This window comes from Oncorhynchus gorbuscha, linkage group LG23 (genome assembly GCF_021184085.1).
Source record: "Oncorhynchus gorbuscha isolate QuinsamMale2020 ecotype Even-year linkage group LG23, OgorEven_v1.0, whole genome shotgun sequence".
In the NCBI taxonomy this organism is placed as follows: Eukaryota; Metazoa; Chordata; class Actinopteri; order Salmoniformes; family Salmonidae; genus Oncorhynchus; species Oncorhynchus gorbuscha.
In genome coordinates this window covers 9,496,649-9,513,013 of record NC_060195.1, presented here as the reverse complement: position 1 = coordinate 9,513,013, position 16,365 = coordinate 9,496,649, and the positions used below count along the sequence as shown (strand labels likewise).

The 16,365-nt window shown below is 46.3% G+C and overlaps 1 protein-coding gene across 1 annotated transcript in view; it reads left to right on the top strand.

Moving 5' to 3' along the window:
* fat2 (FAT atypical cadherin 2) overlaps positions 1–15,262 on the top strand; it is a 95,354-nt gene extending 80,092 nt beyond the window's left edge. The window contains exons 26-28 of the mRNA XM_046323651.1: positions 11,708–11,807; positions 12,195–12,642; positions 13,269–15,262. Coding sequence (XP_046179607.1) covers positions 11,708–11,807; positions 12,195–12,642; positions 13,269–13,789 — 1,069 coding nt within the window. The 3' untranslated portion in view covers positions 13,790–15,262. The remainder of the gene's footprint in view (positions 1–11,707; positions 11,808–12,194; positions 12,643–13,268) is intronic.
* The last annotated feature ends 1,103 nt before the right edge of the window (positions 15,263–16,365 follow it).

Sequence of the window (16,365 nt, the reverse complement as noted above, 5' to 3'; positions counted from 1 at the left end):
TAGCTTGGCTATATACAGTAGAGAGGCTATAACAGTAGAGGCTATATACAGTAGAGGCTATATACAGTAGAGAGGCTATATACAGTAGAGAGGCTATATACAGTAGAGGGGCTATGTACAGTAGAGAGGCTATATACAGTAGAGGTGCTATATACAGTAGAGAGGCTATATACAGTAGCGAGGCTATATACAGTAGAGAGGCTATAACAGTAGCGAGGCTATATACAGTAGAGAGGCTATAACAGTAGAGAGGCTATATACAGTAGAGGCTATATACAGTAGAGATGCTATATACAGTAGAGGGGCTATATACAGTAGAGAGGCTATATACAGTAGAGAGGCTATATACAGTAGAGAGGCTATATACAGTAGAGATGCTATATATACAGTAAAGAGGCTATATACAGTAGCTTGGCTATATACAGTAGCTTGGCTATATACAGTAGCGAGGCTATATACAGTAGCGAGGCTATATACAGTAGCTTGGCTATATACAGTAGAGGCTATATACAGTAGAGAGGCTATATACAGTAGAGGGGCTATATACAGTAGAGAGGCTATCTACAGTAGAGGTGCTATATACAGTAGAGAGGCTATATACAGTAGCGAGGCTATATACAGTAGAGAGGCTATAACAGTAGCGAGGCTATATACAGTAGAGAGGCTATATACAGTAGAGAGGCTATATACAGTAGAGAGGCTATAACAGTAGAGAGGCTATAACAGTAGAGAGGCTATATACAGTAGAGAGGCTATAACAGTAGAGAGGCTATATACAGTAGAGAGGCTATATACAGTAGCGAGGCTATATACAGTAGAGAGGCTATATACAGTAGAGAGGCTATATACAGTAGAGAGGCTATATACAGTAGAGGTGCTATATACAGTAGAGAGGCTATATACAGTAGAGAGGCTATATACAGTAGAGAGGCTATAACAGTAGCGAGGCTATATACAGTAGAGAGGCTATAACAGTAGAGAGGCTATATACAGTAGAGAGGCTATATACAGTAGAGAGGCTATATACAGTAGAGAGGCTATATACAGTAGAGGTGCTATATACAGTAGAGAGGCTATATACAGTAGAGAGGCTATATACAGTAGAGAGGCTATAACAGTAGCGAGGCTATATACAGTAGAGAGGCTATAACAGTAGAGAGGCTATAACAGTAGAGAGGCTATATACAGTAGAGGCTATATACAGTAGAGATGCTATATACAGTAGAGGGGCTATATACAGTAGAGAGGCTATATACAGTAGAGAGGCTATATACAGTAGCGAGCCTATATACAGTAGCTTGGCTATATACAGTAGAGAGGCTATAACAGTAGCGAGGCTATATACAGTAGTGAGGCTATATACAGTAGGGAGGCTATAACAGTAACAAGGCTACATACAGACATCGGTTAGTCAGGCTGATTGGGGTAGTATGTACATGTAGATATGGTTAAAGTGACTATGCATATATGATGAACAGAGAGTAGCAGAAGCGTAAAAGAGGGGTTGGTGGGTGGCGGGACACAATGCAGATAGCTCGGTTAGCCAATGTGCGGGAACACTGGTTGGTCGGACCCATTGAGGTAGTATGTACATGAATGTATAGTTAAAGTGACTATACACATATGATTAACAGAGAGTAGCTGCAGCGAAAAAGAGGGATGGGAGGGGGCACACAGTGCAAATAGTCCTGGAAGCCATTTGATTACCTGTTCAGGAGTCTTATGGCTTGGGGGTAAAAACTTTTGAGAAGCCTTTTTGTCCTAGACTTGGCACTCCGGTACCGTTTGCCATGCGGTAGTAGAGAGAACAGTCTATGACTGTGGTGACTGGGGTCTTTGACAATTTTTAGGGCCTTCCTCTGACACCGCCTGGTGTAGAGGTCCTGGATGGCAGGCAGCTTAGCCCCAGTGATGTACTGGGCCGTACGCACGTGCCTTGCAGTCTGAGGCCGAACAAATGCCGTATCAGGCAGTGATGCAACCAGTCAGGATGCTCTCGATGTTGCAGCTGTAGAACCTTTTGAGGATCTCAGGACCCATGCCAAATCTTTCTAGTTTCCTGAGGGGGAAATGGGGGCATGCTTGGTCCTCCTTTTCCTGTAGTCAACAATCATCTCCTTAGTCTTGGTTACGTTGAGGGATAGGTTGTAATTCTGGCACCACCAGGCCAGGTCTCTGACCTCCTCCCTATAGGCTGTCTGGACATTGTTGGTGATCAGGCCTACTGTTGTGTCGTCTGCAAACTTAATGATGGCGTTGAAGTCGTGCCTGGCCATGCAGTCGTGGGTGAACAGGGAGTACAGGAGGAGACTAAGCACACACCCCTGGGGGGGCTCCAGTGTTGAGGATCAGTGTGGCAGATGTGTTGCTACCTGGGGGTGGCCCATCAGGAAGTCCAGGATGCAGTTGCAGAGGGAGGTGGTTATTCCCAGGGTCCTTAGCTTATTCATGAGCTTTGAGGGTACTATGGTGTTGAACGCTGAGCTGTAGTCAATGAATAACATTCTCACATAGTTGTTCCTTTTGTCCAGGTGGGAAAGGGCAGTGTGGAGTGCAATAGAGATTGCATCATCTCTGGATCTGTTTGGGAGGTATGCAAATTGGAGTGGGTCTAGGGTTTCTGGGATAATGGTGTTGATGTGAGCCATTACCAGCCTTTCAAAGCACTTCATGGCTATGGACGTGAGTGCACGGGTCTGTAGTCATTTAGGCAGGTTGCCTTTGTGTTATTGGGCACAGGGACTATTGTGGCCTGCTTGAAACATGTTGGTATTACAGACTCAATCAGGGACATGTTGAAAATGTCAGTGAAGACACCTGCCAGGTGGTCAGCACATGCCCGGAGCACACGTCCTGGTAATCCATCTGGCCCCGCAGCCTTGTGAATGTTGACCTATTTAAAGGTCTTACTCACATCGGCTGTGGAGAGCGTGATCACACAGTCGTCTGGAACAGCTGAAGCTCTCATGCATGCTTCAGTGTTGCTTGCCTCGACGCGAGCATAGAAGTGTTTTAGCTCGTCTGGTAGACTCGTGTCACTGGGCAGCTCATGGCTGTGCTTCCCTTTGTAGTCTGTAATTGTCATGCAGGTGAAAGAGGACCCAAAAGCGACTTGGCGAAAACAGAGTCTTTAATCCAGTAAAGTAAATACAATCAAAAACACAACTTTCACTCGAAATGACGAGGACAAACTGGAGACTCGATCTTGAACAGCAGGTGAACAGCAGGTTGCCTCGGGAAGGCACTTGAACCAGACAGACTCAGACACCTGCTCACCACGCAGCATCTGAGGAAAACACGACACGACAGGGCGATACACTAACACAGCACGGTGAATTCTAGACAAGGAACCGACAGGGCAGAAACGAATAACAAGGAGAGAAATAGGGACTCTAATCAGGGAAAAGGATCGGGAACAGGTGTGGGAAGACTAAATGATGATTAGGGGAATAGGAACAGCTGGGAGCAGGAACGGAACGATAGAGAGAAGAGAGAGCGAGAGAGTGAGAGAGGGAGGGGGAGAGAGAGGGATAGAAAGAGGGAAAGAACCTAATAAGACCAGCAGAGGGAAACGAATAGAATGGGAAGCACACAGGGACAAGACAAGATAATAAATGACAAAACATGACAGTACCCCCCACTCACCGAGCGCCTCCTGGCGCACTCGAGGAGGAATCCTGGCGGCAACGGAGGAAATCATCAATGAGTGAACGGTCCAGCACGTCCCGAGACGGAACCCAACTCCTCTCCTCAGGACCGTAACCCTCCCAATCCACTAAGTATTGGTGACCCCGCACCGAGAACGCATGTCCATGATCTTATGTACCTTGTAAATAGGTGCGCTCTCGACAAGGACGGGAGGGGGGAGGGAAGACGAACGGGGGTGCGAAGAAAGGGCTTGACACAGGAGACATGGAAGACAGGATGGACGCGACGAAGATGTCGCGGAAGAAGCAGTCGCACAGCGACAGGATTGACGACCTGGGAGACACGGAACGGACCAATGAACCGCGGAGTCAACTTACGAGAAGCTGTCGTAAGAGGAAGGTTGCGAGTGGAAAGCCACACTCTCTGGCCGCAACAATACCTTGGACTCTTAATCCTGCGTTTATTGGCGGCTCTCACAGTCTGTGCCCTGTAACGGCAAAGTGCGGACCTCACCCTCCTCCAGGTGCGCTCACAACGTTGGACAAACGCTTGAGCGGAGGGAACGCTGGACTCGGCAAGCTGGGATGAGAACAGAGGAGGCTGGTAACCCAGACTACTCTGAAACGGAGATAACCCGGTAGCAGACGAAGGAAGCGAATTGTGAGCGTATTCTGCCCAGGGGAGCTGTTCTGCCCAAGACGCAGGGTTTCTGAAAGAAAGGCTGCGTAGTATGCGACCAATCGTCTGATTGGCCCTCTCTGCTTGACCGTTAGACTGGGGATGAAACCCGGAAGAGAGACTGACGGACGCACCAATCAAACGACAGAACTCCCTCCAAAACTGTGACGTGAATTGCGGGCCTCTGTCTGAAACGGCGTCTAACGGGAGGCCATGAATTCTGAATACATTCTCGATAATGATTTGTGCCGTCTCCTTAGCGGAAGGAAGTTTAGCGAGGGGAATGAAATGTGCCGCCTTAGAGAACCTATCGACAACCGTAAGAATCACAGTCTTCCCCGCAGACAAAGGCAGACCGGTAATGAAGTCTAGGGCGATGTGAGACCATGGTCGAGAAGGAATGGGGAGCGGTCTGAGACGACCGGCAGGAGGAGAGTTACCCGACTTAGTCTGCGCGCAGTCCGAACAAGCAGCCACGAAACGGCGCGTGTCACGCTCCTGAGTCGGCCACCAAAAGCGCTGGCGAATAGACGCAAGAGTGCCTCGAACACCGGGATGACCAGCTAACTTGGCAGAGTGAGCCCACTGAAGAACAGCCAGACGAGTGGAAACAGGAACGAAAAGGAGGTTACTAGGACAAGCGCGCGCGACGCAGTGTGCGTGAGTGCTTGCTTAACCTGTCTTTCAATTCCCCAGACTGTTAACCCGACAACACGCCCATAAGGAAGAATCCCTCGGGATCAGTAGAAGCCACAGAAGAACTAAACAGACGGGATAAGGCATCAGGCTTGGTGTTCTTGCTACCCGGACGGTAAGAAATCACAAACTCGAAACGAGCGAAAAACAACGCCCAACGAGCTTGACGGGCATTAAGTCGTTTGGCAGAACGGATGTACTCAAGGTTCTTATGGTCTGTCCAAACGACAAAAGGAACGGTCGCCCCTCCAACCACTGTCGCCATTCGCCTAGGGCTAAGCGGATGGCGAGCAGTTCACGGTTACCCACATCATAGTTGCGCTCAGATGGCGACAGGCGATGAGAAAAATAAGCGCAAGGATGAACCTTATCGTCAGACTGGAAGCGCTGGGATAGAATGGCTCCCACGCCTACCTCTGAAGCGTCAACCTCGACAATGAATTGTCTAGTGACGTCAGGAGTAACGAGGATAGGAGCGGACGTAAAACGTTCTTTTAGAAGATCAAAAGCTCCCTGGGCGGAACCGGACCACTTAAAACACGTCTTGACAGAAGTAAGAGCTGTGAGAGGGGCAGCAACTTGACCGAAATTACGAATGAAACGCCGATAGAAATTAGCGAAACCTAAAAAGCGCTGCAACTCGACACGTGACCTTGGAACGGGCCAATCACTGACAGCTTGGACCTTAGCGGAATCCATCTGAATGCCTTCAGCGGAAATAACGGAACCGAGAAAAGTAACGGAGGAGACATGAAAAGAGCACTTCTCAGCCTTTACGTAGAGACAATTCTCTAAAAGGCGCTGTAGAACACGTCGAACGTGCTGAACATGAATCTCGAGTGACGGAGAAAAATCAGGATATCGTCAAGATAGACAAAAACAAAGATGTTCAGCATGTCTCTCAGAACATCATTAACTAATGCCTGAAAAACAGCTGGCGCATTGGCGAGACCGAACGGCAGAACCCGGTACTCAAAATGCCCTAACGGAGTGTTAAACGCCGTTTTCCACTCGTCCCCCTCTCTGATGCGCACGAGATGGTAAGCGTTACGAAGGTCCAACTTAGTAAAGCACCTGGCTCCCTGCAGAATCTCGAAGGCTGATGACATAAGGGGAAGCGGATAACGATTCTTAACCGTTATGTCATTCAGCCCTCGATAATCCACGCAGGGGCGCAGAGTACCGTCCTTCTTCTTAACAAAAAGAACCCCGCCCCGGCCGGAGAGGAAGAAGGCACTATGGTACCGGCGTCAAGAGACACAGACAAATAATCCTCGAGAGCCTTACGTTCGGGAGCCGACAGAGAGTATAGTCTACCCCGAGGAGGAGTGGTCCCCGGAAGGAGATCAATACTACAATCATACGACCGGTGAGGAGGAAGGGAGTTGGCTCGGGACCGACTGAAGACCGTGCGCAGATCATGATATTCCTCCGGCACTCCTGTCAAATCGCCAGGTTCCTCCTGAGAAGTAGGGACAGAAGAAACGGGAGGGATGGCAGACATTAAACACTTCACATGACAAGAAACGTTCCAGGATAGGATAGAATTACTAGACCAATTAATAGAAGGATTATGACATACTAGCCAGGGATGACCCAAAACAACAGGTGTAAACGGTGAACGGAAAATCAAAAAAGAAATAGTCTCACTGTGGTTACCAGATACTGTGAGGGTTAAAGGTAGTGTCTCAAATCTGATACTGGGAAGATGACTACCATCTAAGGCGAACATGGGCGTAGGCTTCTCTAACTCTCTGAAAGGAATGTCATGTTTCCGAACCCATGCTTCGTCCATGAAACAACCCTCAGCCCCAGAGTCTATCAAGGCACTACATGTAGCACCGAACCGGTCCAGCGTAGATGGACCGACAAAGTAGTACAGGATTTTGATGGAGAGACTTGAGTAGTTGCGCTCACCTGTAGCCTCCGCTTACAGATGAGCTCTGGCTTTTACTGGACATGAATTAACAAAATGTCCAGCAACTCCGCAATAGAGGCACAGGCGGTTGGTGATCCTCCGTTCCCTCTCCTTAGTCGAGATGCGAATCCCTCCCAGCTGCATGGGCTCAGACTCTGAGCCAGAGAGGGAGATGGTTGCGATGCGGAGCAGGGAAACACCGTTGATGCGAGCTCTCTTCCACGAGCCCGGTGACGAAGATCTACCCGTCGTTCTATGCGGATGGCGAGAGCAATCAAAGAGTCCACATCTGAAGGAACCTCCGGGAGAGAATCTCATCCTTAACCACTGCGTGAGTCCCTCCAGAAAACGAGCGAGCAGCGCCGGCTCGTTCCACTCACTAGAGGCAGCAAGAGTGCGAAACTCAATAGAATAATCCGTTATGGACCGTTCACCTTGGCATAAGGAAGCCAGGGCCCTAGAAGCCTCCCTACCAAAAACTGAACGGTCAAAAACCCGAATCATCTCCTCTTTAAAGTTCTGGAACTTGTTAGAGCAATCAGCCCTTGCCTCCCAGATAGCTGTGCCCCATTCTCGAGCCCGGCCAGTAAGGAGTGAAATGACGTAAGCAACCCGAGCTCTCTCTCTAGAGTATGTGTTGGGTTGGAGAGAGAACACAATCTCACACTGCGTGAGAAAGGAGCGGCACTCAGTGGGCTGCCCGGAGTAGCAAGGTGGGTTATTAACCCTAGGTTCTGGAGGCTCGGCAGGCCAGGAAGTAACAGGTGGCACGAGACGTAGACTCTGGAACTGTCCAGAGAGGTCGGAAACCAGAGCGGCCAGGTTCTCCACAGCATGGCGAGCAGCAGACAATTCCTGCTCGTGTCTGCCGAGCATGGCTCCTTGGATCTCGACGGCAGTGTAACGAGCGTCTGAAGTCGCTGGGTCCATTCCTTGGTCGGTTCCTTCTGTCATGCAGGTGAAAGAGGACCCAAAAGCGACTTGGCGAAAACAGAGTCTTTAATCCAGTAAAGTAAATACAATCAAAAACACAACTTTCACTCGAAATGACGAGGACAAACTGGAGACTCGATCTTGAACAGCAGGTGAACAGCAGGTTGCCTCGGGAAGGCACTTGAACCAGACAGACTCAGACACCTGCTCACCACGCAGCATCTGAGGAAAACACGACACGACAGGGCAATACACTAACACAGCACGGTGAATTCTAGACAAGGAACCGACAGGGCAGAAACGAATAACAAGGAGAGAAATAGGGACTCTAATCAGGGAAAAGGATCGGGAACAGGTGTGGGAAGACTAAATGATGATTAGGGGAATAGGAACAGCTGGGAGCAGGAACGGAACGATAGAGAGAAGAGAGAGCGAGAGAGTGAGAGAGGGAGGGGGAGAGAGAGGGATAGAAAGAGGGAAAGAACCTAATAAGACCAGCAGAGGGAAACGAATAGAATGGGAAGCACAGGGACAAGACAAGATAATAAATGACAAAACATGACAGTAATAGTTTGCAAGCCTTGCCACATAAGACGAGCGTCGGAGCCGATGTAGTATGATGCAATCTTAGTCCTGTATTGACGCTTTGCCTTTTTGATGGTTCGTTGCAGGTCATAGCAGGATTTCCTTGAAAGCGGCAGCTCTACCCTTTAGCTCAGTGCGAATGTTGCCTGTAATCCATGGCTTCTGGTTGGAGTATATACGTACAGTCACTGTGGGGACGACGTCCTCGATGCACTTACTGATATTGCCAGTGACTGATGTGGTGTACTCCTCAATGCCATCGGAAGAATCCCGGAACATGTTCCAGTCTGTGATAGCAAAACAGTCTCATCATTTTTTGCAATCAAGCCTACCAAACTTGATGATGGAGTTGGAGGCGTGCATGGCCACACAGTCATGGGTGAACAGGGAGTACAGGAGAGTGCTGAGAACGCACCCTTGTGGGGCCCCAGTGTTGAGGATCAGCGGGGTGGAGATGTTGTTCCCTACCCTCACAACCTAGGGGTGGCCCGTCAGAAAGTCCAGGACCCAGTTGCACAGGGCGGGGTCGAGACCCAGGGTCTCGAGCTTGATGACGAGCTTGGAGGGTACTATGGTGTTAAATGCCAAGCTGTAGTCGATGAACAGCATTCTCACATAGGTATTCCTCTTGTCCAGATGGGTTAGGGCAGTGTGCAGTGTGGTTGAGATTGCATCGTCTGTGGACCTATTTGGGTGGTAAGCAAATTGGAGTGGGTCTTGGGTGTCAGATAGGGTGGAGGTGATATGGTCCTTGACTAGTCTCTCAAAGCACTTCATGATGACGGAAGTGTGTGCTATGGGGCATAATCGTTTATCTCAGTTATCTTAGCTTTCTTGGGAACAGGAACAATGGTGGCCCTCTTGAAGCATGTGGGAACAGCAGACTTGGATAGGGATTGATTGAGTATGTCTGTAAACACACCAGCCAGCTGGTCTGCGCATCCTCTGAGGAGCCGGCAGCCTTCGGGGGTTAACACATTTAAATGTTTTACTCACGTTGGGTGCGGTGAAGGAGAGCCCGCAGGTGTTGGTAGGGAGCCGTGTCAGTGGCACTGTACTGTCTTCAAAGCGAGCAAAGAAGTTGTTTAGTGTGCCTGGGAGCAAGACGTCCGTGTCCGCGACAGGGCTGGTTTCATTTTTATATTCCGTCAGTTTTGGCGTGAATGCTGTTTCATTTTTATATTCCGTGAATGACTGCCACATAAGTCTCGTGTCTGAGCCGTTTAATTGCGACTCTACTTTGTCTCTATACTGACGCTCAGCATGTTTGATTGCCTTGTATTCAGTCATCTTTCCGGTCGCCTTACCGTGATTAAAAGCAGTGGTTCGCCCTTTCAGTTTTGCGTGAATGCTGTCATCAATCCACAGTTTCTGGTTGGGGAAGGTTTATATTAGTCACCGTGGGTACAACATCACCGATGCACTTGCTAATAAACTCACTCACCTAATCAGCGTATCTATCAATGTTGTTGTCTGAGGCTATCCGGGAACATATCCCAGTCCACGTGATCAAAGCAATCTTGAAGCGTTGAATCAGATTGGTCGGACCAGACCTGAGCACGGGCGTTTCCTATTTTAGTTTCTGTCTATAGGCTAGACAAAATGGAGTTGTGGTCAGATTTGCTGAAAGGAGGGCAAGGGAGGGCTTTGTATGCATCGCGACCTCCCTCACCTCCCATATAGTCAGTTGTTAAGACCTCCCATATAGAAGTTAAATGATCCAGATGGTACAGTTGTTCTGATTCTTTAAGACCTCCTCACCTCCCATATAGTACAGTTGTTCTGATTCTTTAAGACCTCCTCACCTCCCATATAGTACAGTTGTTCCCTGATTACTTTAAGACCTCCTCACCTCCCATATAGTACAGTTGTTAAGACCTCCTCACCTCACCCCCATATAGTACAGTTGTTAAGACCTCCTCACCTCCCATATAGTACAGTTGTTCTGATTCTTTAAGACCTCCTCACCTGCCATATAGTACAGTTGTTAAGACCTCACCTCCCTCACCTGCCATATAGTACAGTTGTTCTGATTCTTTATGACCTCCTCACCTCCCATATAGTACAGTTGTTAAGACATCCTCACCTCCTCACTCCCATATAGTACAGTTGTTAAGACCTCCTCACCTCCCATATAGTACAGTTGTTAAGACCTCCTCACCTCCCATATTGTACAGTTAAGACCTCCTCACCTCCCATATAGTACAGTTGTTAAGACCTTAAGACCTCCTCACCTCCCATATAGTACAGTTGTTAAGACCTCCTCACCTCCCATATAGTACAGTTGTTAAGACCTCCTCACCTCCCATATAGTACAGTTGTTAAGACCTCCTCACCTCCCATATAGTACAGTTGTTCTGATTCTTTAAGACCTCCTCACCTCCCATATAGTACAGTTGTTCTGATTCTTTAAGACCTCACCTCATATAGTACAGTTGTTAAGACCTCCCATATAGTACAGTTGTTAAGACCTCCTCACCTCACCTCCCATATAGTACAGTTGTTAAGACCTCCTCACCTAAGACCTCCTCACCTCCCATATAGTACAGTTGATTCTTTTCTGACCTCCTCACCTCCCATATAGTCTTTAAGACCTCCTCACCTCCCATATAGTACAGTTTGTTAAGACCTCCTCACCTCCCATATAGTACAGTTGTTCTGATTCTTTAAGACCTCCTCACCTCCCATATAGTACAGTTGTTCTGATTCTTTAAGACCTCCTCACCTCCCATATAGTACAGTTGTTAAGACCTCCTCACCTCCCATATAGTACAGTTGTTAAGACCTCCTCACCTCCCATATAGTACAGTTGTTAAGACCTCCTCACCTCCCATATAGTACAGTAGTTCTGATTCTTTAAGACCTCCTCACCTCCCATATAGTACAGTTGTTAAGACCTCCTCACCTCCCATATTGTACAGTTGTTAAGACCTCCTCACCTCCCATATAGTACAGTTGTTCTGATTCTTTAAGACCTCCTCACCTCCCATATAGTACAGTTGTTCTGATTCTTTTTGGTTAGTCACAGAAAATGTTACACGTGCCGTGCTCCTAGTTTGATTGGCTCAGGTGCTGGAGAACAGCATTCGGCATTTTGTACATTTTGTACACCCCAAACTGATTAAGTCTAATTCTGTTGTATGTCCTCCTTCCTTCCTTGAGTGGATTGTACTGAAAGCAAAACCCTTCATTTCCATTCCGTGCAAGTTAATGGAAACAGTATTATTATTCTGCTCCCCCTTTCTTTAGGTGTCAGAGCCTAATCGACGGATGCTCCCCCAACCCGTGTCTAGAAGGGTACAACTGTACCTTCTCCGGGGGCTCCATCCACTGCGACCCTCTGCCCCAGGTATTGTAACATTCTAAACTAAGGTACTCATAATGCCCTGTGTAACATATCTGGTTTTAGTAAGAATAGGGTGAAATTTCCCTAGATGCTGATATTGGGTCAGTTTAGCCTTTTTTCCCACTACTGGTAACGGTTATGATTGGGGGAGGGGAGGCTGATCCTAGACCTGTGCCAACAGGAAACTTCACCCCTGGAGAATTTTAGTTAAGCTAGGACTGGCTCCGCTAGGGGGCCCATAACCCATAGTTTTATTTTCGTTTTTGGGAACTCAGTCAGAGTCTCAAACTTCTTGTTAAGAGTTGGGGCGGGGGGTCCCAACCAAATATCAGCCTTAGACGGCCCTGCTTGAAGCTAACCAAAAGGTGTCCTGTCTCATCCTCAATACAGGTGTACGCCGGACTGGGCTACATCGAGATAGTGGAGATATGTGCCAGCTTGATGGGGGTTTTCTTCCTGGTCGGTGTCTTCGTCTGTGTCCGCAAACGTTATGTCCAACAGAAGAAGAAACCTGTCTGTGTTCAGGACTCCAACGGTTACTTCCAACCTAGTCTGGCCAAATCCATGATGGCCGACACTCCAAAAGTCAGCCCAATAGAGATGAACATGCTGATGGGCTCTGGTAACGACCTGGATAACATACACAGTCCCTTCAGATCTCTGAGGCTTCACAGCCAGATGGACCTGGGGCTGGGGTCCCAGGTAAGCCTAAGGGCCGGGAAGCAGAAGCCACAGGGGCCCGTGGTGTGTAGTGTGGCCCCCAACCTCCCTCCTACACCTTCATCCATCTCTGACAATGAGTCCATCAGGAAACACCACTGGGATCAGGACTATGAAGGTGAGTTCATTGAATAAACTTTAATAATCTCCCAGAGGGGAAATGGAAGTGGATACTTTAAGCTAACTGTCTGAGTTTTTAATTGAGTCTTTATTGATAACTGTGGTAATAACTGTGGTAATAACTGTGGTAATAACTGTGGTAGTAGCTTACGCAACCTGCCGGGCCAGTCTACACTTTATCCAACAATAAGTAACAGCATTTCATTGAGATGACCAATGAGACACCCAAAAGGACAAGTGTCTGAAGGTGAATGATCTGGAGATGTGGAGGATATAACAAAGCATTATTCATATTATACTCCTTCTCACTTTGTCCTTTAGACCAAAACAATGGACGTTACTCATCCATACATGAATGTCATCCACTATCAGTTTTGATACATACAGAGCTTGTGGCTGTGAGCAATAGTCTGGTCAGGCAGGCATTTCCTGCAGAGGATAAGTGTCTAGGTGTTGAGGCTTTTCATCATTCAGAAGTTATAATACCTTACCTATAATGAGTTTAAGGAGTTTTATAACCGAGGACACTTTGAAAATTGGTATGAAGATCCTCTGAAAGGCGATAATACCGAAGGACTATAGTGAATGATAATGAGTGTTCTCTCTCTTCTCCCTGCCGTTCAGTCTACCCTGCTGATCCTGACTACTACGGTCGACCCAACCCTGCGGTCCAAGAGTACCCCCAGGTCCAGGAGTTTCCCCAGTTCGACATTGTGGAGGACACCTACGGCTCTGTGACCGCATCAATAGACTCACGTAGAAACTCTCGCTTCGGCGGATTCCCGTTTCCCCTGGAGCGTTCTGACCGCCGCGCTCCCTTACCCCCCTGTTATAGTAACCAGAACCTGGATGACTTCCTGGGGCCTGACGGTCTTCCCTTACCCAGTTCCCAGTGCCCCAACGAGTACACTGCCATCAGTTACTATCCCACACAACATGCACAAAGCATGGACAATGTGTCGTCAGGCTACCGGCGCCTCAGCATGCGCCTCAGCGTTGCCATGCCGTCCTACGCTGAGTGTAACTCTCCTCCTCCTCCCCCTGCAACACAACAGGCTAGGCATGCAGGACGGAACTCTCGCTGCTACAACGGATCTGACATGGTGGAGAGCGACTATGGAAGCTGTGAGGAGGTCATGTTCTAGAATGTTTTAAAAGTGTTCTATTCTAGAGTTAAAGATACAGTATCAGATGTCTCTTTCAGGGAGAGACTGCAACGTTTCAACGAAAGAGTTGATTCTTGAACATTCTACATTCTACTATTCTATACAGTCAATTCTTAGAATATCTCCATAAAATGTGACTGATCGGCATCTTAAGTGGGCTTGACATTCAGTAGAGTAAATGAAAGAGTCACTCACCTTTTGTTCCACAGGGTTCAACAGTATTACAGGATGTTTATCTGAAACTATGGCAACAAGGCCACGCAACACAAAGATATTCTGTACTAAATGCTGCAGCAATATCCAACTCACTCATCTGGACCCCTCTCCATCCGAGGGGGAGAGAGACTGGCTTTGGGTGAAACCGATTCCAATAAGTATGAACATACCTAGACAACTATGTAACAACAAGGTCACGCAACACTGACCATATAAAGAGAGTGGATTTACATAAAAAAACTATTCATATAAGAATGAATATGCCGACATTTCATGCAGATAATAGCTCCATTTAATACAATAATAACAACCCATAATAACCATAAACATGTCACATAGAGTAATACAGATCCTATTTGTGACCTCAACATTCAGTGATATGGGAGTACATCTCAAATAGCCCCCTATACCTATGGACCCTGGACCAAAGTAGTGCACTACGTTTGGGACGGAGGGCATATGTGACAAAAGAATACATAATACATTTTAATAATACATTTTATGAATAAGTAGATAATAAATATTCACAAATATTACACGTGTTTGTTGTAAAACAGGTTGTCTTTTCAATATAACTTTTTAATTGTTGATATTGCCAATTGTGTAAATATAGTCTATAGTGTGGAAGTTTTCTGAATTTTATCTCAAAAAAACATTTCTCGGGATTGTAACGGTTGGTGGTATTTGGTTGTAAACAGTAATTTGAGTCCGAACACATAAATGTTGTATCTAATCTGACTGTCTATAGCCCAACACATAAATGTGGTATCTAATCTGACTGTATATAGCCCAACACATAAATGTTGTATCTAATCTGACTGTATATAGCCCAACACATAAATGTGGTATCTAATCTGACTGTATATAGCCCAACACATAAATGTTGTATCTAATCTGACTGTCTATAGCCCAACACATAAATGTGGTATCTAATCTGACTGTCTATAGCCCAACACATAAATGTTGTATCTAATCTGACTGTCTATAGCCCAACACATAAATGTTGTATCTAATCTGACTGTCTATAGCCCAACACATAAATGTTGTATCTAATCTGACTCTCTATAGCCCAACACATAAATGTTGTATCTAATCTGACTGTCTATAGCCCAACACATAAATGTGGCATCTAATCTGACTGTATATAGCCCAACACATAAATGTGGTATCTAATCTGACTGTATATAGCCCAACACATAAATGTTGTATCTAATCTGACTGTATATAGCCCAACACATAAATGTGGTATCTAATCTGACATAAATGTTGTATCTGACTGTATATAGCCCAACACATAAATGTGGTATCTAATCTGACTGTATATAGCCCAACACATAAATGTGGTATCTAATCTGACTGTATATAGCCCAACACATAAATGTTGTATCTAATCTGACTGTATATAGCCCAACACATAAATGTGGTATCTAATCTGACTGTATATAGCCCAACACATAAATGTGGCATCTAATCTGACTGTCTATAGCCCAACACATAAATGTTGTATCTAATCTGACTGTCTATAGCCCAACACATAAATGTTGTATCTAATCTGACTGTATATAGCCCAACACATAAATGTGGTATCTAATCTGACTGTATATAGCCCAACACATAAATGTGGCATCTAATCTGACTGTATATAGCCCAACACATAAATGTGGTATCTAATCTGACTGTATATAGCCCAACACATAAATGTGGCATCTAATCTGACTGTATATAGCCCAACACATAAATGTGGCATCTAATCTGACTGTATATAGCCCAACACATAAATGTGGTATGTAATCTGATCTAATCTGACATAAATGTGGTATCTAAGCCCAACACATAAATGTGGTATCTAATCTGACTGTATATAGCCCAACACATAAATGTGGTATCTAATCTGACTCTCTATAGCCCAACACATAAATGTGGTATCTAATCTGACTGTATATAGCCCAACACATAAATTTTGTATTTTATCTGACTGTATATAGCCTAACACATAAATGTGGTATCTAATCTGACTGTATATAGCCCAACACATAAATGTGGTATCTAATCTGACTGTCTATAGCCCAACAGGACATAATCCTGTATCTAATCTCACTGTATATAGCCCAACAGGACATAATCTTGTATCTAATCTCACTGTATATAGCCCAACACATAAATATGGTATCTAATCTGACTGTATATAGCCCAACACATCAATATGGTATCTAATCTGACTGTATATAGCCCAACACATCAATATGGTATCTAATCTGACTGTATATAGCCCAGAACATGCAGGCCTGTTATAATACAAGTGTGTTGTTTGGGACTGTGTGCAGACCAGAATGCATTAT